At 48.4% G+C, this 26,956-nt stretch overlaps 2 protein-coding genes across 4 annotated transcripts in view; one reads left to right on the forward strand and one right to left on the reverse strand.

Moving 5' to 3' along the window:
* Positions 1-26,956, forward strand: part of CCDC102A (coiled-coil domain containing 102A) — an 820,703-nt gene that overhangs the window by 185,641 nt on the left and 608,106 nt on the right. The gene's annotated exons all lie outside the window — the stretch shown is intronic.
* MMP15 (matrix metallopeptidase 15) overlaps positions 8,097-26,956 on the reverse strand; it is a 180,196-nt gene continuing 161,336 nt past the window's right edge. The window contains exons 9-10 of the mRNA XM_085636971.1: positions 26,802-26,917; positions 8,097-10,750 (exon numbers count right to left, since the gene is read on the reverse strand). Of these exons, the coding sequence (XP_085493097.1) occupies positions 10,266-10,750; positions 26,802-26,917 (601 nt within the window). The 3' untranslated portion in view covers positions 8,097-10,265. The remainder of the gene's footprint in view (positions 10,751-26,801; positions 26,918-26,956) is intronic.

Consider the following 26,956-nt stretch of genomic DNA (forward strand, 5'->3'; position numbering starts at 1 on the left):
CAGATTCAGTGGTGGCCTGGCAGGCTGCTGTTTAGGCTCTGGGCTCGAAGTCCGACCCCCTCTGGGGAAGTGCTGTGCCTCTAAACATGGCCACCACGCCAGCATGGTTTGTATGTAGGTGCAGACCATACTCACGGTCAAGTCTTCTTTCATGGTTGTAAAGCACTAGGGTCTTGCTGTTGATCTCTTGGACTCGGAGGGTAAGCTCACCTCCCAGCTTAACTGCACAAGCTGAGTTTCTGAAGGACCAAATTATTCCTCCGTCTCAGCGCTGTGCATCCCCAAGATGTTGGTGTATTATCGGACTGCTATCACTGCATTCTCTGATGGGCCCACCTTCACTGATGGGCCCACCTTCACTCGCGTCGATACTGAAGAGTCTTTTTTTGACCATGTGGCCAGGCAGGCCTTGCACGTGGTGTTGTAGTGCTCGGTGGAGTGGAAGATTGCAGACTTGAAGATCGTCTTCCAGGAGAACTTGGAATGGCAGGGGGGGAAGTATTGGAAGGGCAACCTTTCCATCACTGTTCTCACATTCTTGTTGACCGTGTTCTCGAGAACCCCCCTGGGGGGACCCAAAGCTCCAGAGGTAAGGTGTTAAAAGAAGATTGGCCTTCGGTAAATGTTGAGTAGAGACAAAAAACAGGCTAGAGGATCCCCTTAAGTGAATTTTTCCATCTGTATGGAAATCGAGCGATTAAATGAGCCCGGCAGTCAAGCACTGTTAAGAGCCGAACACGGAATGCGATCGGTACACGGCAAACCTGATGGCAGAAAAAAACAATCTAACAATGGAGCCGCTGCCCATTTCTAGCTAAGAGAAGAGTAACTATACCTAGTGATTTGAATAACTTCTTCGAATAAAAAAACAGTTTCACATATCTGACTCAAACACTAAAGTATGCAGAGCATGGGTATCTACAGCCACACAAGCTACAAACTAGAACACCAATTATGTTTTTCTCTCCACATATCCTGGAAAAGAAAGGAATTAACAAGTACAATGTTGACGGTTTTTGTTATTACTTATTTTGAAATGGTCTTTGATATCTCAATATTGCATAGGACCCCAGTGGTGCAGAATCTCCAATTCCATTAAAGTTATCAAGACAGAGAACAAATTCAATGGCAGGCAGAAAAATCTTTGGGTGACACCAACTTTAGGGAACTATGGAGTTCTGGTCGATATCCCAATATGTCTGAAAACAGGCATGCTCTTCAGTTAACGCTGATCGGGCTTGTTTTGAGAACCTTAAAAAGTACTCCAGGCCAACCACAAGATGTCAGGCTTATTTATGCAAAGCCAGGTGAATCTGTAACAGGTCATGCTGCAGGAGTTGCCATGCTTACACTCTGTTATACAGGTAATCAGCAGTTTACACATGGTTCTGCTGCCTTTGGTATTGGCGGAGGGCACAGTCACAGAAGGGGAACACTGATATGCCTATATACTTCTACAATCCAGGATGCTTCACAACACTTGCTTTGGACAATGAACCTACACACTTCATTATCACATGGGAAATAAGAGATCGAGTCGCCCTTCTCAGGGTATGTCGTTAGTTATTGTATTTACACTCATTCCTCTGTGAAGTGGTAGTTTGAAGGGTGCCTTCTTGAAGAAACTACAACAAAAGTAATTCTTTTCTCACGCACTCTGCTCCAGGGTGTTAGGACATCTTAATTTGTTCTGCATAAAACCATCATCTTGGCAAAAAGAGAGAACACATTGATGCACAGAGACTGTCTCAGTGACCTGGGCAGCATTGAACTCTGTTGTTATCCTGGGCAGCATTGAACTCTGTTGTTATCCTGGGCAGCATTGAACTCTGTTGTTGTCCTGGGCAGCATTGAACTCTGTTGTTATCCTGGGCAGCATTGAACTCTGTTGTTATTCTGGGCAGCAAGTTACTACTTGTGTAACAATATATCTGTAAGAGACATTAGTTAGTAATAGATTCCTTACTTTAGAATATCCCCAGGTGTCAGTCTGGATCCGGAAAAGTTTTTCGTCAGCAGTACCCCTGCACGGTGGTGTAGGTGGTGCCGAGATGACGTCACAGAGACTACTTAGGCGCCACCCACGTGCGCTGACGTCCGTTCTGAACACGACTTTCCGTGCCAGGAACGCCGAGCCATGCAAGAAACTGACCACTGGTGCCATGAAACTAGGGCCCTGAAAGGGATGACCTTAACCCTAGAATCAGTTCGCAGAATGGGGAGGATGGGTGGGGCGGTAAGGAATCTATCACTGACTAATGTCTCTTACAGATATATTGTTACACAAGTAGTAACTTCTGCATCTGAAAGAGACATGTTAGTGATAGATTCCTTACCTTAGAATAGATACCCCAGCAATACCAACCCCAGGCCAAAGAAGCCGTCTCTCCGGACTTGACTGTCAAGGCAGTAATGCTTGGTAAACGTGTGCAGGGAGGCCCACGTAGCTGCCTAACAAATATCCTGCAAGGGAAAGCCGCGTCCCAAGGCAGTAGTGGCTGCCGTTGCCGTGGTAGAATGGGCACGCAGCCCCACAGGAGGCTCCTTCTTAGCCAATGAGTAACATGCTTTGATGCACAGAACGACCCACCGAGAGATGGTTTGTTTGTGCACGGTCCTACATTTTGTGGTGCCCACGTAGCCAACAAAGAGCTGGTCATCCACCCGGAACTGCTGAGTGCGCTTCAGATAGAACGAGAGCGCGCGTTTTGGGTCCAGACGGTGGAGCCTCTCTTCCTCTTTTGGAAGATGCAGAGGCGGAAAGAAGGTGGGCAAAGTGATCTCCCCAATGTGGAAGGGCATGACAACCTTTGGCAAAAAAGGACGGGTCCTTCCACCTTGTCCGGATGAACAGAAATGAAAGGAGGTTTAGAAGAAAGAGCCTGGAGCTCACTTACTCTTCTGGCAGAGGTGATAGCTGCCTTTCAGGAAACTGCTAACAGCTGGGGACTTAAAGAGAGAAGGCTGATCTGGAAGCCTTAGAAAGGTGGAGAAAGCCGAAAGATAACCTTTGATAGTGCCCAGAGCAGAACCCTGCTGGGCCAAGGATAGTAGGAACAGAAGGACCTCAGAAAGAGGGGCAGAAAGGGGATCCACAGACTTTGCTGTGCACCATGCCACAAACTTGTTCCACTGGCAGGCGTATACCGTCTTAGTGGAGGGACGCCTGACTGCCAGAATAACCTCATAGACTTCGGGAGGAAGATCGAAAGCTGTCAACTGTCACCGCTAAATCTCCACGCATGGAGGTGGATGCTGGACAGGTTCGGGTGGAGGACCGTCCCCTGCTGCTGCGACAGAAGATCCTTCCGAAGAGGCAGACGGATCGGGGTTCGTTCGCCATGTTGAATAGCTCGGGATACCAGTATCTTCATGCCCAATCCGGAGCCACAAGGATGACTTGGGCCCGGTCGCGCCGAATCTTCTTCAGCACTCTGGGCAGAAGTGGTATAGGCGGGAAGGCGTACAACAGACCGCAACTCCACTCGCGACGAAAAGCGTCGCCGAGCGAGTGCCGCCTTGGAAATTCCAACGTGCAGAACTGATGACATTGCGCGTTCTCTTCGGTGGCGAATAGATCTAACCAAGGCCCTCCCCACTGCAGAAAGAGATCTTGCGCCACCTCTGAGTGAAGACGCCATTCGTGATCCAACAAGCACCGGCGGCTGAGTTCGTCCGCCCTGGTGTTCAGAGAACCTGCCAGGTGTTGAGCCACCAAGGTAATGCCTTGATGTTCTAGCCATGTCCAGAGGCGCAGAGACTCCTGACATAGGATACACGACCCCACCCCGTTTGTTGCAATACCACATGGCGGCGGTGTTGTCCGTGACCACCTGCACTACATTTCCCCGGACAAAGGGAAGGAATGCCGTCAGGGCAAGCCGGATCGCCTGAAGCTCCAAAAGGTTGATATGGAGCCGGGACTCCGCTGAAGACCAGAGTCCTCTGATCTCCGCCTCTCCCAAGTGGCCTCCCCATCCTAGGAGGGACGCATCCGTCACCACTGTGTGCTCCGGTTGGGGAAGGGAGAGGGATCTGCCATTGACCCAATCGCGATTCGTGAGCCACCACTGCAATTGTCGTGCAGTGCCCTCCGAGATCTGGACATGATCGGACAGGTTGCCCTGATGCTGCGTCCACTGGAACTTCAGTTCCCACTGCAGAGCCCACATGTGCCATCTGACATGTTGCACTAGCAGGATGCAGGAGGCCATCTGGCCCAGGAGCCGGAGGGTCATCCTGACTGAAACCCGGGATAGAGGCTGAAAGATCGGAATCATAGCCTGAATATCCCGGACTCGCTGCTCAGGAGGATAAAGCCAAAACCGCGTCAAATCCAGCACCGCTCCGATGAAGGGGAGCTGCTGAGAGGGGCAACTTCGGCACGTTGATGGAGAACCCCAGCAAATGCAGGAGGTCGGCCGTAGTCTGAAGGTGGGAGACAACTGCCTGGGGCGAGCCCGCCTTCAACAACCAGTCGTCGAGGTAGGAGAAGACTGACACCCCTGACCTGCGTAGATGAGCTGCGACCACCGCCATCACTTTCGTGAACACCCGAGGGGCGCTGGTAAGGCCGAAAGGGAGCACGGCAAACTGAAAATGCCCCAGGCCTACCGTGAACCGCAAGTAACGCCGGTGGGCCGGCAGGATGGGGATGTGAAAATATGCGTCCTGCAAGTCCAACGCTACCATCCAGTCTCCAGGGCCGAAGGCAGCCAAGACCTGAGCCAGAGTCAGCATTTTGAACTTCTCCTTCCGGAGGAAGCGGTTGACGTTCCGGAGGTCCACGATGGGACGCAGACCCCCTTTGTCCTTCTTGGGGACCAGAAAGTAGTGGGAATAACAACCACTCCCTACTTCTGTGCCAGGAACGCACTCGATGGCCCCCTTGGCCAAGAGGGTCATAACTTCCTGCTGGAGAGTTGCCAAGTGTTCCCCCGACATGCAGTGGGACTGAGGTGGCATGGCTGTAGGGGTGGACTGAAAGGGAAGGGAGTAACCCTTGCGGATGATCTGCAAAACCCACTTGTCCAATGTGATAGCGTGCCAGTGGGGGAGGTGATGGCGGACCCTGCCACCCACTGGCGTGGGGTGCTCCACAAAGCTCGGATTAGGAAGGTTTGGAGGTAGAAGCAGCGGGGGCGGAGGTGGACTGACCCCCACGCTGATTCCCAGACCCACCCCGCGGAAGCCGCGTCCGCGCTGAGGCTGGTTCTTCACAGGCTTGGTGAAGTAACGTGCCTGGGCGCCCCTGCCGTGGCCACGAAAGGAACGAAAACCAGGAGTGGCTGGGCTTTTCGTGGAAAGACCTAAGGACTTGGCCGTAGCCCGCGAGTCCTTGAAACGCTCCAGCGCACTGTCTGCCTTATCGCCAAACAGGCGGGTGCCATCAAAGGGCATGTCCATGAGTGAGCTTTGAACATCTGGCGAGAACCCGGTAGATCTCAACCCAGCGTGGCGATGAAGCACCACAGTCGTAGAAATTGCTCTACCTAGTGAGTCTGGTGGTGTCCAAACCACACCGAATGGCAAACTTAACCGCATCTTTACCCTCGGAACAGCTTGAGACAGCACAGCTTGGGCCTCTTCAGGACACTGAGGCAAAACCTGTGCAACGGCATCCCACACCGCATGGGAATAGCAGCCCAAGAGGCATGCGGTGTTCACCAACCGCAGCCCTAAGCTGGCTATAGAGAACAACCGCTTGCCGAACTGCTCCGGCTTCTTAGAGTACTTATCCGGCAGAGCCGTGGGAAAGGCACTCAGGCGTAGGATGAGTGGTCAGAAAGGCAGGGTCACCCGGCGCCGGGCGATGACGCCTGGCGAAATTTTTATCCACCGGGGCCCCTGTGGCTTGCCGCGATCAAGTGCCCAGTAAGACGTCGGTGAGAGCGTCGTTAAATGGCAACAGGGGCTCCGACGAAGTGGACGCCGTCTGGAGCACCTCAGTGAGGAGATTAGTCTTTAGGGCCACCGTAGGGAGATCAAGGTGGAGAACCTCAGTGGCCCGACGAAACACCATCGTGTACGAAGCTCCCTCCTCCATGGTAGGCGGAGGAGAGGCAAACCCCGGGTCAGAGGAGAGATCAAGGCCCCCGGCCTCTTCTAACTCGTCCGCCCAGTCCTGCTCGGAATCACACTGACGAGCAAGAGGGTCCTCGGACTCCTCCCAGTTGTCCTCCACCTCCGCCGTATGCGGGACAGACTGTGGTGGCAAGGCAGGGACCGGGGAAGGAACAAACGGCGCCGGACAGGGCCGAACCGGCGCCTGTCCCAATGCCTATCCCAGGAAGGGACAAAAGTGTCCGAGAACCTGGGCAGGGGCAGAACAAATGGCACCCACTGCGGCGCCGCAGGCGGAGCCGAGGGCGGCGCTGGGGCCAGAGCCGGTAGCGTGGGACCTTGTGGCGCCGTGGCCGGAACCAGCGGCGCAGGATCCTGCGGCGCCGGGGCCGGAGCCGCCGGCGGCCCGACAAGATCCTGACACGGGACCGTGGGGCCCAAGGGCGCGCCGGTGCGAGCCTGAGGCCTAAACAGGTGGTCCATGGTAGCAAGAAATTCTTGCACCTGTGTGGGAGTTGCCAACGGACCCGGGTAAGGTGGGTAGGCCGCGGGACTCCCGGGCTCTGTAGGAGCCCCAGGGGCAGAACCCCTGTCCCCCTCGTCCGCATCCGGGGACCGACGGGGGGATGTTGGAGAGGGACAACGCTTCTTCAACTTCTTTTTGTGACGTCTCTTACCCGAATCCAAGGGTGAAGACTTTGAGCCCGAGGAGTGATGATGGTGGCCCCGCGAGCATTCCCTGGAGCGACCCCTGGACCGTGTACGGCGTGGGGATGAGTGCTGGACCTCAAACAGCTTCCGGCGTCGCTCCCTCAAGGCCTTCGGGCCATGGCCAAACAGTCCATACAGGTCCGGGAGTCATGGTTGTTCTCCAGGCAGTAGAGATAGACATCGTGGGGGTCCGCCACCAACATATTGTGACGGCATGCCCCACAAGACTTAAAACTGGGTATCCCTATGTGCACCAGCGGAGACTCAAACTTCCAGGAGACAAAAAAGTCCCAAAAAGATAGTAGAAAAGTGACTGAGGTACGTGCTCTAACCGGATCTGTGCTCACTGGCGCCGAAAAAGAAAGAACTGACGTCCGCGCGCATGGGTGGCGCCTAAGTAGTCTCCGTGATGTCATCTCGGCGCTCACGACGCCAGCGACGGACGCGGAGCCACACGACGCCACCTGCCGACGCGAAGGGTTACTGCTGATGAAAAACTTTTCCGGAGCCAGTCTGATGCCTGGGGATATTGTAAGGTAAGGAATCTATCACTAACGTGTCTCTTTCAGATCTCTGTTGTTATCCTGGGCAGCACTGAACTCTGTTACTTTCAATCTGTTGCCGCCTCCTTCCAATCCGTGAAAGCGCCGTTCAGTTTTGCCGTGTGCACTCTATGCAGCCTTCCAAGATCGACTTTCACCTCCCTTTACAGATTTAAAGGAGACTAGCTCAAACTGTATCACAGGCCAAGAAACAAAGAACTCATTCTCATGACCAAAACAACTTCCACAGCCTTTTTTTCTCTTAATCTTGCGCAGGTTGTGTACATCTCCACTACAGCATCAACTCATCATATGCAAATCCCCTTTCAGCATCTCTCCAGACATCCCTGCTTGACTGGCAATGTTTGAATTAAGATTTGAAAACTTTTTCGGAGAACGTCACATAGCTTGCAAAGAACAGCTCCTTCAAGAGTCGCCTCCTCCACCCTCAAGGGCCGATGTCCCTTGCACCACGTAAATTATGAACAATGCAGTGTATTATTTTATGGAACTGCTGCTCGTATAATGATCACTCAAACCCCACCAAATTCAAATTTTTCTGTTATCTTCCAACCTCTAATTTTAGATGATGGCTTTGTATGATCTCGATAAATCATTTGTTGTGACATGCTGAGCAAATCAATAAATACAAATAATACATTTATATCGATCTTGTGTTCCCAATTGGTGTCTGTGTAAGTTGATAGTTTGAGCTCTAAAACCATTTTACACTATGTGGGGGGCATCCACAGAACATCCAATGAAAAGCCTAAAAGATCATTTAATCACTTTCTAATTTATTGTTTTACAATGTCCCAGCTTTTCTGCACAACACCTGCGCCCCAGGAATGACACTATTTCAGTCCTGCATTTCTGCCCCACCCGCAAGAAGTTGGGTGCCCTCCAAGGCAGCTCAAGGCCAGACGCCCGCCTAAGCCTCATGCACAGAAGATACTCTTTCATTTCATTCTTCGTATTCCCTCAAAGTGCCCCCCACCTCCAAGCGATTAGACAGTCTCCTTCAGGGATATTAAAAAGGCTATCCCCTCCACTCCCATGGGGTCCTCCTGCTGTAAAGAGGTCATGTGGTGGTCTCCTATAGGTGATTTAGGGGCCTTTCTCAAGGCAGGGCTGGAGTGGTTTCACACTCTGAGGGTGGGTAGCATTCTACAAGTGTTCATTAATGTGGATAAATCATCCAAGCAATTAGCTTTGCTGCTACAAGCGGTTTCACCAGCGACTGTCTCCTTTAGTGATTTCATGCTTTCCTATGATGAAGGCTGGAGGGTTTGCCTTCTTCAATTTCATAATGAAGTGACTGATTCCTACAGTTGTTACGGGAGTGTCTTCCTACAGTTCCGGCCTGCAGTGGTTGTTTTCTCCGTAGCATACAGAGTCCAATGGGGGAAGGCTCTCTGTCCCACAGTACGCCTACTCTTCGGGGACTCTACCACGATATCTCTGTGGTCCACCCAAAGTTCACAGCAAAGGGCAAGAGACTTTACTCTGGTTGTCACTCCTGTCAGTGTATCATTAGCACAGGGCCAGGAAAGGCGCTTGTAAGCATTTGAAAGAAACTGTGATCAAGGGGATACTTTTTCATTCTTTCACCGTTATGATGGGCTGATAGGGAAAAGGGAAAGTGAGAAAACCGGGAAAGTTGTGACAAAGAAGTCCCTGCCATCCACCTCTTCGCCATGAACCCGACTGGTAGTGGAAGAGCCTAAATCTAATTCTGTCCAGGAGAACCAAAGAAAAAGAAAAATGAGTAGAACCGAACATCTATACCACAGACTAAGGGGTGTGAAAGGGACCATTCATGCTGTTGAGAAGATGAAGGAAGCTGAGGAGGGGCCCATCTGTCACCATCCCCAACATATCCAAGCAAACAGGCTGGCCCTCCATCTTGCTTACTCTTGCATTCTGGATGTCTCCCAAAGGTTCCCCCTCCTCTAACCTTTATTCCAAAACTGAGAACAAGTTATTTTCGCCACCTAACGTTGTTGGGAAAGGAGGGCTTTAGAAGATGAATCACTATCCCTTTCTTTATTGTTACTTCCACCCTCCCATTCAAGCATTTGAGCATATTAACGCACTTCCAGAACGTAGCATGTTATTGGAGGGTGCACATGGCCCAAGGATGGGAATGCCGGCTTACAACCAGTCTGGGCTACCCCATACACTTTATTTTGCTAGCAACATTTTCCAGCATATCCTGGAACTTCTAAGACACTCCTCTTAGTAGTGAAGTTACACTATTACATCACTCATGTTGCTTCCATGTTTATCTCCTCCATAGATGTCCTCCTTCGCCACCCTACTTCACTTCTCCCACTCTCGCTCTTTATCACTGTTCCCGGGAAATGCTCGCCCTGCCACTTCTCCCACTTCCTTCACATTCCTGCAAGAATGTCCAAACACACCCTTAAACTCCTAATCCTCTAGGTCAAGCCAGCTTGCTGTAACGCAGGTATGCACATTGGTTGCACAGTGCTCTACAATCACAGCCTACTTGCTAAGTGCTAGGATGGCTAGCTGAATATCCACGGTGTGCGGGAAGATTGGGCTTGTCTTCCAAAACCAGTGAATATTCTCGGAAAGGATCCCAGTCAAGCGTTCATCTTCTTCCATAATCCACATGATTCGGTCAGCCTTGCCAATTTCTTCCACCAGCCTACCAGATCCTAGATGATGGCACAGGTTATGCATGAGAAAGTACCGTATGACTGACCGCTATTCGCCTGTGGCAGCCCTGAGCAGCACACCATCGGTTCTCAGTGGCTCAGCTCTTGGCCTAAATGCACAAAGGCCTGTTTATGTGATTAGGTCACACTTCCCTATTTGTTAGCACCATGGGGAGGAGGAAATAGGGTGTGTGGGAAAGGGATGATCTAGTAGGGGTAGTGAAGAATAAAATAATTCAGGGACCCAGAGATTCAAGACTGAGAATCACACCCATTCCTGTAAGGAGCGTTTCCAGTAGAGAAGCACGCGCGGGGTCCCTTTCCTGTGCAGCTGCAAAATGGCATAGATGAGAGCCAGGATGCAAAGCAATAGGGCCAGCGGCACCATTACCATGACAACACTCATGGTGCGTGTGTACTCGTCAATGTGGACCACCACGTCAACATCATTGCTCTGCTCGTTCCCATCGTCCCTGCTTTCTGGATTTAGGTCCACATCTGCATCGGCTTCTTCGTGCCCATCAGTCTCCTCTTCCTTCTGGTCCACGTCATTGTCCTTCCCTCCATTAACGTCCGGGTTGAAGGGTGGACGATCCAGGTCAGGCCACTTAGGCCCAGGATGTGGTTCAACAAACACTTCTTGACAGCCCATGAAGTCTCTCAGGATTGATTTAGGGTACCCTGGCTCGGTCTTTAGCCGCTGGTTATCAAACTTCCAGTACCTGGTATCTTTGTAAAAATATGTGTAGGCTGAAACAGAGAACAGAGAATAACATTCAATACAAGAAGGAGAAGGAAAACATACAAATCACATGACTGTCATTTGCCAGTTTTATTTTTGTAACCTTTATTTGGGAAATGTCCCCATGTAACTATTTAATACAAACCTCACTCATCTAATGAACAAAACATAACATTAAAAAGTCAAACAAAACACACACCTTTCATTTTAACTAACTGAAATAAATAAGTAAAAAATGTAACTATTCCAACAAACACAGAAAACAAGCAATTCCTGTATGTGTAAGAATTTAAAGAACCCCAAAGGAGAAAAGTGTGTTTGGCGAACGTTTTATGGCAATAACATTCATGACAAACAGATAGTTTAACAATTTATTTTCTTTTTTGTTTTAATTTACTGGCGAGGGGACTGTGCACTCTCTACTTCTGTCGACCTTCTGCTGTATCCTTGTGTGGGCTGATGCCAGAACTGTTGTTTATCTGCAGCCCCGTGCCAGCTAAGCCTCATTGTGTTCCACGCAATGACCTTCACAAGTCCCCTTTAAATGTTCACTCCCTAAAATAGAAAATTGCTTCCGGTGCTTTGCCAAGTGCATAAGGGGGAAATGCGCGGATGTTCGGTGCCATATACTCCCACACCTTGGCTCTCCAAGCTACACCTTTCAGGAACTGCACTTTGTTTAAAATGGCAAGTTGTTCATTCATTTTAGTAATTCACCATTATAGATTTTCTTAATGCCCATCTCCTCATTTTGGTTTCCAGAGTAATATTTTTCATACCTTAGTAAACGCCGGTAATGTTACAAAGTCCCACACCTCATCTGCACAAGCTCATCTAACTCGATGGATGCACGTAAATCAGCCAAAGTCTACTTTATTCAAATAGAGTAAAATAACAGTATAAAAGTTCCATAAGGATAACCAGCTGAACATCCGCTATTATTCATTTAGCTGCAGATAGAACTGGAGCTAATTCTACCAGTATGCAAACAGTAAGTAACTAAGCGAACCTAGGATTATAATACAGGTAACTAAACAGAAGCAACTAGTGCATCTAATTCAACTACATGTAACAGAACCAACAAAGATAACAAAAGGATGTAATCCTACCTAATGTAAATTATATTTAGAAATGTATGTATATCTATATATAATATATACATATGAATATATTTATAGAAAAATACAGATACCACTTTAAGAAAAAATAATGGGTTTTTAGGGTTCAGGGATGGGTAAAGGATATTAAGGGGTTATTAGGCTTTAGGGATGGTCGCTGTACGGGAAGTAAGGGTTTTTACTGTTCAGTAATGAGTAGGGGTGAGGTATAGCAAGGTATTTTTTTAGGGATTGGAGGAGGTATTTTAATTATATATATATATATATATTTCTTCAAAGTTTCCCCCGGACTGAGACCGCACTCCAACATCAGGTAGGTACAACCTTTTATTTTACAGCATGCAGCTTCCAATCCCCTGGTACTGCCCTCGGCCTGACGCGTTTCGAAGCGTTTAGCTTCTCCTCAGAGGCCCGCATCAGCAGTCCATTTAATCACCATACCGCCATCCCCTGCGTCTTTAACGGATTTCTTGGCTTCCGGTGTGCCATCCTATTGGATCGTTCCTTTTCACAAATGTACGCTGGGATTTGTGGTCTTTGGTTTTTCAATAATTACCCTCCAGTGGGTTTGACTGCTGACACGCCATTCAGGACACAATTAATCACCCTCCATTAGGTTTCAGGATTGAACGTTGCATGCCGGCAATGATGACCTGCTGTGCATATCAGGAACGTGAAAGGTTCACTCCTGCAAGTCCGCTGCTTTTGCGGTGGTGCGTCGTCTCATGCGGCTGGGACTGCCGCTACGAATTTCTTCAAAGTTTCCCCCGGACTGAGACCGCACTCCAACATCAGGTAGGTACAACCTTTTATTTTACAGCATGCAGCTTCCAATCCCCTGGTACTGCCCTCGGCCTGACGCGTTTCGAAGCGTTTAGCTTCTCCTCAGAGGCCCGCATCAGCAGTCCATTTAATCACCATACCGCCATCCCCTGCGTCTTTAACGGATTTCTTGGCTTCCGGTGTGCCATCCTATTGGATCGTTCCTTTTCACAAATGTACGCTGGGATTTGTGGTCTTTGGTTTTTCAATAATTACCCTCCAGTGGGTTTGACTGCTGACACGCCATTCAGGACACAATTAATCACCCTCCATTAGGTTTCAGGATTGAACGTTGCATGCCGGCAATGATGACCTGCTGTGCATATCAGGAACGTGAAAGGTTCACTCCTGCAAGTCCGCTGCTTTTGCGGTGGTGCGTCGTCTCATGCGGCTGGGACTGCCGCTACGAATTTCTTCAAAGTTTCCCCCGGACTGAGACCGCACTCCAACATCAGGTAGGTACAACCTTTTATTTTACAGCATGCAGCTTCCAATCCCCTGGTACTGCCCTCGGCCTGACGCGTTTCGAAGCGTTTAGCTTCTCCTCAGAGGCCCGCATCAGCAGTCCATTTAATCACCATACCGCCATCCCCTGCGTCTTTAACGGATTTCTTGGCTTCCGGTGTGCCATCCTATTGGATCGTTCCTTTTCACAAATGTACGCTGGGATTTGTGGTCTTTGGTTTTTCAATAATTACCCTCCAGTGGGTTTGACTGCTGACACGCCATTCAGGACACAATTAATCAAAGGTTCACTCCTGCAAGTCCGCTGCTTCGAAACGCGTCAGGCCGAGGGCAGTACCAGGGGATTGGAAGCTGCATGCTGTAAAATAAAAGGTTGTACCTACCTGATGTTGGAGTGCGGTCTCAGTCCGGGGGAAACTTTGAAGAAATTCGTAGCGGCAGTCCCAGCCGCATGAGACGACGCACCACCGCAAAAGCAGCGGACTTGCAGGAGTGAACCTTTCACGTTCCTGATATGCACAGCAGGTCATCATTGCCGGCATGCAACGTTCAATCCTGAAACCTAATGGAGGGTGATTAATTGTGTCCTGAATGGCGTGTCAGCAGTCAAACCCACTGGAGGGTAATTATTGAAAAACCAAAGACCACAAATCCCAGCGTACATTTGTGAAAAGGAACGATCCAATAGGATGGCACACCGGAAGCCAAGAAATCCATTAAAGACGCAGGGGATGGCGGTATGGTGATTAAATGGACTGCTGATGCGGGCCTCTGAGGAGAAGCTAAACGCTTCGAAACGCGTCAGGCCGAGGGCAGTACCAGGGGATTGGAAGCTGCATGCTGTAAAATAAAAGGTTGTACCTACCTGATGTTGGAGTGCGGTCTCAGTCCGGGGGAAACTTTGAAGAAATTCGTAGCGGCAGTCCCAGCCGCATGAGACGACGCACCACCGCAAAAGCAGCGGACTTGCAGGAGTGAACCTTTCACGTTCCTGATATGCACAGCAGGTCATCATTGCCGGCATGCAACGTTCAATCCTGAAACCTAATGGAGGGTGATTAATTGTGTCCTGAATGGCGTGTCAGCAGTCAAACCCACTGGAGGGTAATTATTGAAAAACCAAAGACCACAAATCCCAGCGTACATTTGTGAAAAGGAACGATCCAATAGGATGGCACACCGGAAGCCAAGAAATCCATTAAAGACGCAGGGGATGGCGGTATGGTGATTAAATGGACTGCTGATGCGGGCCTCTGAGGAGAAGCTAAACGCTTCGAAACGCGTCAGGCCGAGGGCAGTACCAGGGGATTGGAAGCTGCATGCTGTAAAATAAAAGGTTGTACCTACCTGATGTTGGAGTGCGGTCTCAGTCCGGGGGAAACTTTGAAGAAATTCGTAGCGGCAGTCCCAGCCGCATGAGACGACGCACCACCGCAAAAGCAGCGGACTTGCAGGAGTGAACCTTTCACGTTCCTGATATGCACAGCAGGTCATCATTGCCGGCATGCAACGTTCAATCCTGAAACCTAATGGAGGGTGATTAATTGTGTCCTGAATGGCGTGTCAGCAGTCAAACCCACTGGAGGGTAATTATTGAAAAACCAAAGACCACAAATCCCAGCGTACATTTGTGAAAAGGAACGATCCAATAGGATGGCACACCGGAAGCCAAGAAATCCATTAAAGACGCAGGGGATGGCGGTATGGTGATTAAATGGACTGCTGATGCGGGCCTCTGAGGAGAAGCTAAACGCTTCGAAACGCGTCAGGCCGAGGGCAGTACCAGGGGATTGGAAGCTGCATGCTGTAAAATAAAAGGTTGTACCTACCTGATGTTGGAGTGCGGTCTCAGTCCGGGGGAAACTTTGAAGAAATTCGTAGCGGCAGTCCCAGCCGCATGAGACGACGCACCACCGCAAAAGCAGCGGACTTGCAGGAGTGAACCTTTCACGTTCCTGATATGCACAGCAGGTCATCATTGCCGGCATGCAACGTTCAATCCTGAAACCTAATGGAGGGTGATTAATTGTGTCCTGAATGGCGTGTCAGCAGTCAAACCCACTGGAGGGTAATTATTGAAAAACCAAAGACCACAAATCCCAGCGTACATTTGTGAAAAGGAACGATCCAATAGGATGGCACACCGGAAGCCAAGAAATCCATTAAAGACGCAGGGGATGGCGGTATGGTGATTAAATGGACTGCTGATGCGGGCCTCTGAGGAGAAGCTAAACGCTTCGAAACGCGTCAGGCCGAGGGCAGTACCAGGGGATTGGAAGCTGCATGCTGTAAAATAAAAGGTTGTACCTACCTGATGTTGGAGTGCGGTCTCAGTCCGGGGGAAACTTTGAAGAAATATATATATATATATATAAAAATATGAAATAGGGTGGATATGCACTTATCTGTTTAAATAAATCTTATATTTTGGCACTAGCAAAGAAGTTGTCCGTTCCCGTTTTGTGCGCGACTGCACATTGGAGTGTAACCGGATATATATATATCTAGTGGTCTCTGAGTCAAAGGTGAATCTATCAGCCTGTGAGACTAGCACTGATGACGGCCATTCCGGCTAGAAACGCATCAGCCTAAGCGTCTCACGGACTGCAATGCTTGCGCTGGGAATATGCTCAATAAATCCCTTTGTCTGTATCCGGAGCTGTGTCCCGCTTGCTTTTATTTAAGATGAGCACTGGTGTGGAGATTATATATATATATATATATATATATATATATATATATAATATCCCTGTTTCAGTAGTTGCCGCCACCACTGCAGAACTCTTAAGGCGGGTGCCATATCCTTGAGGGGGACCAACTAATTGCAGTGCCAAAAAAGAATGCTGCAGGTACTCAGCGGGGTCATTAATCCAACCAGGATTTATTGTAGCAAACAGACGCGTTTCGGCAGATGCCTTTCTCAACGTTTGCGACACTCACAAAACAGGTTGAATTCAATGGTTTTTAACTTTTTGGAAAATCACACTAGACAACAAAAGAGGACATTATCATTCAATGAGGTAATTAAGTCTTTACAGCTGCCATATCGGTGAAGTGATATATCACAAGTTCGACATCGTCCACCTTGAGTCCGACTAATACACTTTGTGCCTTCAATGGGCAATTGTAATCATTTATATTGCGGGAAAAGAGCCATGCGAATAAATTAAGTAATTTTAAAACATAGTTATGGTCAATTCATGTCAGTCCTCCAAAGTAAATCAGCCACATAGGGCTACTATGCATATCGACAAGGGGCCATATAATCCTGAATGTTGGCCCGTTCATTAAGGATGGTATCCTGATGACATCACTCCTCATCATAACTGCCTTGTGACTGAAAGGGCAGATATCCGTCTAACAGTGGAAGTTACCACTGCGTAGTTATTGTTAGCTCATAGTTTTTGTCAATAACCTTGGCACCATTTAACAAATTTGCCAAAGTTTTTTTTTTATTATTCCACCCCCAACTCGTTCATGGAAAGTTTTTTGTTCGCGCAGATCCGTCAAGCGGGGGCCAAGAAAAACAGCGAATTCCCTAAAGTGCAATTTCCCACACAATGTCCCATAGGAAAAAATACTCTCTGATATAGATAAAATGGTTGAATGCAAGTTTACCACATTAGGCAATAAGTTAGGACTTTACTCAGAAAACGTTCTTTTTGTGATTTGGTGTAAAACTGATCTGCCATTTTTCAAGAAATTAGTGTTTAAAGAGGGGCCCGGGTTGGGCATGAAGGGGTTAAAAAGTTAGTTATATCTGGAAAACTGCGGTCTATATATGATCTGAATTGCCTATTTAAAGGTGACTTATCAATACAAACTAGCTTGTCACAAGATGGAAAATATGTTGCACCAGCCATTACAGGACTGGGGGACATGGTCCCTGTGTCCTGAAAAGGAATTTGAATTAATTTAATTTTGTAAAGCGCAACATATGCCTGAAGGTGTCTTGGTATTACGCCTTTGTAGTTAAGTCCTCTACACCTACACTAGTCAATAATTAAAATGGGAAAGTAAAAAGCCCAAATTTAAAATAAATATAAGGGGTCCGGGTGAGCACACCCTGATCCCCACGGCCATGTGGGGATCCCAAAGGGACAATTTCTTGATTGTCTGGCCACAACATGGATAAAATGTTGCTGCTGCCATTACAGGATTCGGGGACATGTTTCCAAGCGGAATGCATTGTAGTGAATGCCAGCTTTTGATAGTCAAAAAAAGAAGCACACATAAAAGGATAAAAAGTGATTACAGATTTTAATCTCGGACAACCCAACCTCCAGCAGCTCAACCTTGCGATTTGGTTTAGGAGACTATGGGAAATGGTGGCTACAAGAAAATACACCTCCCAGCAGAGGAATTGTAAAGGGCAAGAGTGGAGAGATCAAAAGGAGTGCCCATGAGGCAAGTGAGAACTATGTTGAGGTTCTATACCGGAACAGTAGGGCATCCTGGGTGGGATAATCCAATTGAGGCTTTCCATGAAAGTCTTAAAGACTGGTATTCTGAACAATTAAGTATGTTGTCTATTCTGTAAGTAGGCAGCTATGGCAGCAAGGTGTAACTGAATGTAAGTGAGGCCTGACCTCTGCAGACAAAGGTGGTAACAGACTATGTCCTGTACAGATGCTGAAACGGGATTGATATGTCTAGGAAGACAGCAGTGTATGAACAGTTTCCATTTGGCTGTGTAGCAGGCCCTGGTAGTGTTCCTGCAGGCCTCCTTGAGAACAGACATGCATTCTTCCAGGTAGGTTGAAATAACCAAACTCTAAAACTTAAGGAGCCAAATTGCACAGTTGAGCTGCTGAAGGTTTAGGTGCATGAGAGTGCTGTGTTTCTGTGTGAGAAGGTCCAGCCTGTTGAAGAGAGTTCTGTGTGAGATGGTACGAGCAAATTCTTGTGGGGAAATGGACAGAGCTCCAGCAAGGTGGTGTACCGTTGCTTGCAAGCCCAGGTTGGTGCTAGCAGAATGAGAGTGAAGGATGTTTGCCTCAGCCTGTGGACCAGAAGCGGTAGAAATGGGAGGCGCAGAAAAGTGTAGGCAAATATCCCTGACCAGTTCATCCATAGTGCATTGTCCATGGACTGTGGGTGTGGTAGCCTAACGGCAAGCTTGGGCATTTTGCATTTTCGGCGATGGCAACAGGTCTATCAGCAGAAACCCCCAATGCTAGAAGTATGGGAGTAGGACCTAAGGGTCGAGTTCTCATTCGTGGACTGAGTAGAACAGCCAGATCTTTGTCCACCCCAGGAATGTGTTCGTTCAGCAGATGTACTCCCTGATGTATTGCCCACTGCCAGATGCTCTGGGCGTCTGCGTACAGCTGTGGTGAGTGTGTGCCCCCTTGTTATTTGTAAGTGAAACACAACAGTTGTGTTGTCCAGTCAGGCTAAGACTGTCTTGTGTTGATCGAGAGGATAGAAGGCTAGGAGGGCCAGGTCGTTAGCGATCAACTCCAGGTGATTGATGTGGAGGGACTGCTGAGTAGGTGTCCAATTTATTTGAACAGGTAGTTGCGCGAGGCGTCTGTGGTGATGGTTTCTTGCGGAACTGGGTCTAGAAAGAGCACCACTGCAATAAGTTATGTGTGTTCCACCACTGCAGAGAGCGATGTGGGTGGCTCCAAACAAACACTAGATATTTCTAGATAACCCCCCGGCTTGAGACCACTGTGCCGATAGGCATTGTTGCAGTGTGCGTATGTGCAACCTGGCGTGAGAAACTATGGGGATGCAGGATGTCATTATTCCAAGTATGACCATCACCGTTTTGACTATTACTTGGCGATCTGGCTAAAAGAGAGTTAACATGCTTTGGAATGCTTACACACTTGCTGGACTGGGATAAGCGTTCCCCACCCATGAGTCTAGGCCAGCTTCAAGGAAGGGCTGTGCTTGAAGGGGTTATAGGTGGAATTTGGCCACATTGATCATATAGCCTAGGCTGTGCAAGGTCTGAATGTAGGTCTGGGTGCACGGTAGGTATTGTTGGTGTGTTGGGCTCTTTGATCAGCCAGTCATCCAGGTAAGGAAATACATGGATGCTGACCCTCCTGAGGTGAGCTGCCACCATGGTCAGACATTGTTTGAACACCCTTGGGGCAGGGGTAAACCTGAACAGAAGCACTTTGAAATAGTAAAGTTGTCCACTCGCCACAAACCACAGGTATCTTCGATGCACTGGATGGATGGGATGTGGAAGTAGGCGTCCTTAAGATCTAAGGCGGCCATGAAGCCGCCCTGCTGCAGTAGTGGTATGAAGTTTTGTAGAGTTACCATATGAAAATGCTCCGATAGAATGTATTTGTTGAGCGGTCAGAGGTCGAGGATGAGTCTGAGGAAGCAGTCCTTTTTTGGAATAAGGAAGCATAGTGAATACACCCGCTTTCCACAGTGGTGTGGCTGCCTGGGCTCTATGACCCCCTTGGTGAGGAGAGGCTGTATTTCCACCAGGGGAAGAGGCAGATGGTCTGCAGACAGTTTGTGCGGGGAATGTTTGGTGGTGTATGTATGAGTCCTATACAATATCCCTCCCATATGATGTCCAGAACCCATCGGTCAGAGGTAATTTCTGTCCAGCAGGGCAGAAACCCCTGTAACCTTCTTCCGACATGTGAGATTGAGGGGAAGGGCGAGAGAGTCACTGTTTTGGCAGGGCAGCCCCTTTGGGGGCTGAGCCCTTTCCTTTACCCTTGCTATTGTTGACCCTATAGCCACCCCTGTAGTAGCCCTGTAGAGGTGACGGCTGGGTGGACTTGGGGAATGTGGAAGATGTTTCTGGTGGGGAGCTTTGGCTGTGCCGCAGTACTGGAAATGGCAAATAAAGCACCGGGAAGCGTTAGCCTGGAGGGCGCCCATAGCTTTAGCCGTGTCCTTATCCTTCTTAATCTTTTTGAGCATCTCGTCGACCTGGGGGGGGGGAAGAGATGCTGGCCGTCAGAGGACACGTTAAGGAGGTGTTGCTGGACCTCCAACTTAGGGCCAGAAATGCATAGTGACACAGGACAGCATAAATGGATGCCAGTGTGTATGCCGTGAGCAGCTGTTTTAGCGGCATCGAGCACACAGTGGATGTTGGTGTTGGAGATGATCTTGCCCTCTGGTACCAATTCCTGTGCCCTCTCGAGGAACTGCTCTGGGAGATGTTGGACAAGATCCGCCACCTCATCCAAGTGTGCGTGGTTGTACCGGGAAAGGAGGCAGATGGAGTTAGCTCTTTGCCAATGAGTGGGGGACTGCGCCCCTACTCTCTTGTCCCAGCATCGATTTTCTTGCTCCCTTGGTCTGGGGGCACGTCGCCTGTGTTCTGGCTGTTAGTGCACTTCCTATCTGAGTGAGCCATTAGGGAGATAGAGGGCCACAGGCTGCTTATGTATGGGAGTTGGTAGGAGAGGACTTGAAATTTTTGTCGACCCTAGGTGTGACCACCCTCAGCTTGACTGGCTCTTTAAAGATGTTTGGTCTGAGGGCCCACTTGAGCATCAGGAGGTACTGTAGCTAGCATTGAATGGTGGTAAGGGTCTCTATAAGGAAGACATCCTTCTCATGTTGAACATACATCTCCACTTTATGAAAGGTAGCTGTCATGTGTAAGACCCCATGGTACGAAGTGATGTCATCTGGGGGTGAGGGTTTTGTGGGTTACAGATATGGATCTGTGCCTGATAGAGGCTCTGTATCATATTCATCCCAGGGGTCTAGGGCCTGTGGGCGATGTGGGGGGCTGTAGAGATCAAAGGGCACCCTTGGTCTATCCCCAACCCTAGTGTGAGGAACCCAGTAATGAGTATTGTGTAGAGCCCACAGGCAGCAAAGGAGAGGTAGGTGAAGGTGGAGAAGGAGGGGCCAAGTTGTAGTGGAGGAGAAGGGCAAGCAGGAGGCAGTGGAAAGGTGGCCCTGTTATGTTTAATTGACTTTTTATGTGTATGTTCCACACAAGTGTTGAGGGGTTCCACAAAAGTACATTTTCTCTTGTGAGGAACTGATTCCTTTGGCACACGTTTGGCTTCACCAGGATCTGACCAGTGCCCAGCTGGATTTGGATTAGCTGCTGCTTGGCGTCAAGTTGTTCTTGTAGCAGCTGGAGGATTGGTTGATCGAAATCCTCAGAAGCGCCGCTGGACACAGCCATAGAAAGCAACCTAGATGGAGCAAAAGAGATTGGACTTCCAGACAGTACGAAGCTCGTTCTCGGCTCAGAGTGCTTAGAGTCCAAACGTTTCGAGTCCAAACGTTTTGAGTCCAGACACTTCTGATCCAATGGTGGCCAGGCATGCGCCTTCAGTTTTGGCGCCGAGGCGGAAGTCTACCCTAGAGGCTTCGAGGAGGATTTTGATGCGGAGTATGGAAGTGGTGTCAAGTCCAGCTTGGAATGGCAGTGTCAACCATAGCTAGAGGGCAGTGGTGCACCAGAGGCCTCCGAAATGGCACGGGAACTCGAAGCTTGTGCCTCTCTTTGGTGAGTAGGAGGGGTAAGGATGTTAATCACTGTGGTCTTCGGTGGGCACTGGGCCAGCGGAGGCTCGTCTGCTTTGACTTCCGCATTGAAAACCATACTTTCGGGTGAGAAGGCCGCCTCAACTTTGGCACCCGGGGCATCTAGTTGCTTTACAACTTCCTCCTCCTCTTGCTCCCCAAAGAGGTGTGGGATATCTTTTGCCTCTCATCTGTGTGCCATGGAGGCCGAAGCGATGCATTGTGCACGCCGGTTCTGAAGGGTCTTTTTGTTGAAGAATGTGAAACATGCTGAACAGGAGTCCTCACAGTGGTCAATGGACAAGCACAAATTGCAAACTTCGTGGAGGTCTGACCTCAAATACTTGGCATGGCAGGTAGGGCAGAACCGAAATGGAGTCCTTTCTATCACAGGGACATTCTGGACCGAAGTGATGGTATTCAAGAGGTTATCGGTCGGACTGGAGTGGAGGGGTACGTGACGGTGGAGACCGATGAATAAGTGTGATTGTTTCTTCCAATGAGGAACAGATCCAATGGCCTGGCAAGAACACCACATGGTTTCGAACTGGAGCTCACATCGACACGTTTGAACCCAACGGCGGGGAAAAAACTATCTAACAATGGAGCCGATGTCCACTAATGGGGAGAGTGACTAAGTTCTGTCACTCGAAAAGACCTTCTTAGGAGAAAAAAAAGTTGTACACGTCTGAGCCCAACACTGTAGCAAATGTATGCACAGCATATGTACCTACCGCCACACATTCCACGAACAACGAACACCGTTTTCTCTCATGATATTCTGTTCGTATGTGGCTAGCCCCCAGCACTGGTCAAGCACAGTTGGAGTTGACTGCACTGTGTTGTCTGTACCAGGCCCTGCACCCACCTTCCATGACCACCTAACACCCTAATTCCTCAGCCTTCTGCCCTTAAGCCCCGAAGGACTCCAAAGCAGCACGCCGCGGTTTTCTTGGTGTGCCCCACAAAACTGAGAGTAGAATCCAGCCACACTCCCAGATTTCTCAACTCCATAACCGGAGTTGGAGCCACACCAAGTTCCGGCGGCCACCATCTGTCACCCCAGAGATCCCTACCCTTTCCGACGATCATGACCTCGGTCTTCTTTGCGTTAAGCTGGAGACAGTTGGCAGTCATCCAGCTTGCCACCTCCCTTAGCCCATTCTGGAACTTGGGGGCATCCACATCGGCATCCCCACTGATGGTAACCGCCAGCTGAGTGTCGTCAGCATATGAGACCATGTACATGCCCCATTGCTTGACGACATCAGCCAGCGGTCTCACATAGAGATTGAATAAAGTGGGACTCAGTGAGGAACCTTGCGGTACTCCCAAGTCCAGAGGATGGAATTTGGACTGATAGGGAGGTATGGCAACGCAGAAGGACCGGTCATCGAGAAAGGAACGGAACCACTGAAGGGCTAGCCCCGTAACGCCAATCTCTTCCAGGCGGTGCAGAAGGATACGGTGTGAGACCGTATCGAAGGCGGCGCTCAGATCTAGCAACACCAGCGCCGCCGTCTGTCCCTGATCCAGCACCGACCGGAGATGTTCAACCATGGTGAGAAGGGCAGTCTCCGTGCTATGCCCAGCTCGGAACCCGTTCTGGGTCACGTCCAGAATGTTAGCTGCAATCTCGCCGGACCATTATTCATGCTCTGATTACTTCACATCTAGATTACGCCAACAGTCTGTACGCTGTGGCGCCAGCCTACTTGATTAAACGCCTACAGATTGTGCAGAATGCGCCGGCAAGAATGATCTATAACATCCCATTTCGTCACTCAATCTCACCACACTTAAAGAAGTTACACTGGCTCCCTGTGACGAAACGCATTCAGTTTAAATCACTGGTCTTGGCGTTTAGAGCCTTGCAGGGTCAGGGTCCAGCCTATCTCAGAGCTAGACTCAAGCATGCTCAGTCCAACCGATCACTCGGATCGAATCACCTTCGCCTCTTGAGGACTCCCCGGTTTTGCCTCTCCAGAATGGGGGGTAGAGCTTTAGCAGTAATTACTGCTCAAACTTGGAACAGCTTACCGCTGTCCCTACGTATGACAGAATCTGAATTTATATTTCGACGCAACTTGAAGACTTGACTGTTTACCAACTCTTAGCCACTTAGTGAGACCTACAACTGCCAACCGTCCAAGCGCCGGGACACCCCCGTTGGGGGTAGCTGCGTGCTATATAAGTTTCAAAATAAATAAATGTGTTTAGTACATGTGTTGTAAAGGCATGTCTGCTAATGACAGATACTACAAAAGTATCTTAGACCCAACTCAAATTGTCAATTAGATTGATCAGGGCAAACTGATATATTGTAACAAAATCAAATAACCCAATTAAAGTAAATAAGTCAATGTACCAAACCTAGGTAATCAAACTCATCTATTGCAGTAAACTCTCCAGACCTAGATAACCAAACCAATTCACTAGACTAATAATCTTAAACTAAATTCAAGTAATTAAAGTGAGACAACAAACTTACTAATATGACACTGCTAACAAACGTCATTAAAGTGACTTACAGAATAAACCCAAATAGCACAGCTATCCAGGGTCAAGTACTTCTAATTTGAAAGCACAATCATTCAGAAGCCCTCTTCCCAATAGTTGAGATCGGGGCAGTTCTACATTTTGTTTTTAAGGAACCTCACTTATCAAGAGAATCGCCCCCACTGAAGGGTAATTTAATAGTATTTAAACACTTTGCCATTAGGACTAGTGTAAATAGAATAATTATTAGGATTGCACAACATCATGACATGGAGGAACACTGTGGGGGTCGCCCATCCAGGTGTGTGGTGGAGACCATGGCCTGAGCTACCAGGGCAGCGAACCTTCTGCAAAACCAAAGGGGATGATGGCCGGAGTGTTGAACATTGCAAGCACTCACCCCCAGTCAACTGATCTGGGTTTAATCCTTTAAACCTTTTTCCCTATTTACAGATCCCCAACTTCTTGGAAGGGTTCACTGTGCTGCAGCACTGCAGGTTTGCAGAGAGGAGATCATGCTTAAAGTGCCTGTTCAGAAAATATTTTTTTGAGAAAGCTAACTGCCAAAGGGGGAGTTTGTTTCATATAAACACAAAACAAATGGCCCCGATACACAGGGAGTTCTTTCTTGAGCATTGGGGCCATTCTACATTTTCTCTGACTGTGTCTGCCATGCAGGGTGGACGGGGCAGAGAAAATATGTGTCAATCACCCTGCTCTTAATAGGTCCATGGATCATCACTGTGACTTGCAGATCCTGTGGGGGAAGGACCGACAGGTCAGGGGTTACCATCAGCAAAGCTAGCAGAATCTCAGCTGAAGGTAAACCTGCAGTATCCTCAACTCTAAATGGGGCAGGGAGATTATGGGTTTAGCAGGGTGGGAAGACCGCTGCTTTAGGGTGTTCCTCCTACCCAGGCAAACCCAAAATGAGAACCTATGTCTTTCATTGCAAATGAAATGTGAGGCGTTTGGGAGCAGCTGACCATTTTAAATTTAAATTCTCACCTTGATAATATGGTGGATAGCAACTTGTGAGCTCCCTGCAGAACTTAACCCATCGATTCCCATCACACACCTTAGGAAGCGACGATCTGTTTAGAGGTACTCAGCAGAACCAGGTCTCCCTTGGTTTCATGCAGAAGTGAAAGTTAAAGTCCTTGCTGATGTTTAAACTCTCAACTGAACTAATTCGGGCTCTTCTGGAACAGTTTTTCTGAAATACTGCAGGTCTGCAAATTCTAGATCTCTCTCAAAGAAATTTTGAAAATCAGGATTAGAGTACAATTTTACATCAAGGACTGGAAACATGATAGTGATTGGCCTGATTTGTATGGTGCTTGTTCCATTCATAGCAGGAACACTGCATTCTATACTTATGTTAGGAGCTTTGTGTCTGCTTCCTTCAGCTATTGACTTCTTTTGCTCGATTAGCTTGAGACATTGTCAATCACACCTGTGCTCCAGCCACAGGAGTATTTGTCTCGCCATTTTTTATTGGCTGTTTTGGTATTTTTCTTCTGCCTCCATTGTAATGCACAAGGGACTGAGTGGCCCAGGACTGGAGAGCAAGCACTGATAAGAAAGCATCTGATAAATGGTTGATTCAGGTACTTCAGCAACTCTTTTTCCTGCAGCATTCATTTTTAGAAGCTTTTGTCTTTGCTTGGTCCCAAGAACTGAGACGAACACTGGCAAAGTTGATGGCATGCTTTACAAATATCTAAACTATTGTCTTAGCTTGTTAAGTCTAACCTAGAGACAGTTACAGCGGTCTTGGCAATCTCACATTTTCTAAAAATGTAAAATTAACAATATATACATATGTACATACGAAGAGGGGCTCCAATCAGCCTTCTTCATTTATGGTTGGGTTATTCACAGTTTGTTTCTTCCCATCACAGTGTACAGCATTGTGCAGTAGGTCAACCCACTTCATTCATTATTGGCTTTCTAGCACTGTGATTGACAGTATTTCGCCTGATCGCATGTACTTAGGCACCGGAAAAGAAGGACACTTCAGTGCCAGAGTTGTTGTGCCATGGCGGCTGGGACACTCTAACTTTTTATGTGTATTTTTTTTAATGAATCTGCAATGCTTTTTGCCAAGTTTTTTTTTCATATTTCATACGTTTGAAAACAAGAGAAATCACTATAATTATTACTGGAGATCCCACACTAAACAGAGGAGAAAGATGCAACAACTTGGATATCCAGAGAAGACGACATAGGAATTATTATGCGACCATATGCCCATCTCTTGTACCTATTCAATATGTCTGCTGTTATATGAACCAAAAGGATCTTTGGGGGGCAAAGCGAAGAAAGCAGAACTACAGCCGTTCACAGAGATATTTGAAAAATACTCTTGCATTTTTATCACTGTGCACTAGACATTTGCACTAACAGGCTATTTCCTTGCTTTACCTGACAGAATACAACTCATACCCACTAGGCCACTACTGCAGTAGTAAGAGACTCATTATTGGCCATTGTCTTTAAACTGTCAAAATGCACCACTTGATATTTGCTACACCCTTAAGGCTGAAGCATTTCTAGAAATTCTCAGGTAGAACTGTAGCCAAAGGCTAGCATTAGCTGTAACACCTGCTGTATGTAGTCACTGGGCACTGCAAGTGTTGCATAAACACCCTCTTACTGCTCGGTGGCTTACCTGTGTCAGAGCTAAGAAAGGCTCCCTTCGGCGCGTCAGGGATCCCAGTCCATATGCTGATAGGTTTCGGGTACCCAGTGTCCACTGAGTGAGAGTTTTCGTTGAAGCGCCAGTACCTAGATGAAGAGACCGAGAAGTTAGGAAAGGAGAAAGGG

Source organism: Triturus cristatus, chromosome 12 (assembly GCF_964204655.1).
Source record: "Triturus cristatus chromosome 12, aTriCri1.1, whole genome shotgun sequence".
NCBI classification, from domain to species: domain Eukaryota; kingdom Metazoa; phylum Chordata; class Amphibia; order Caudata; family Salamandridae; genus Triturus; species Triturus cristatus.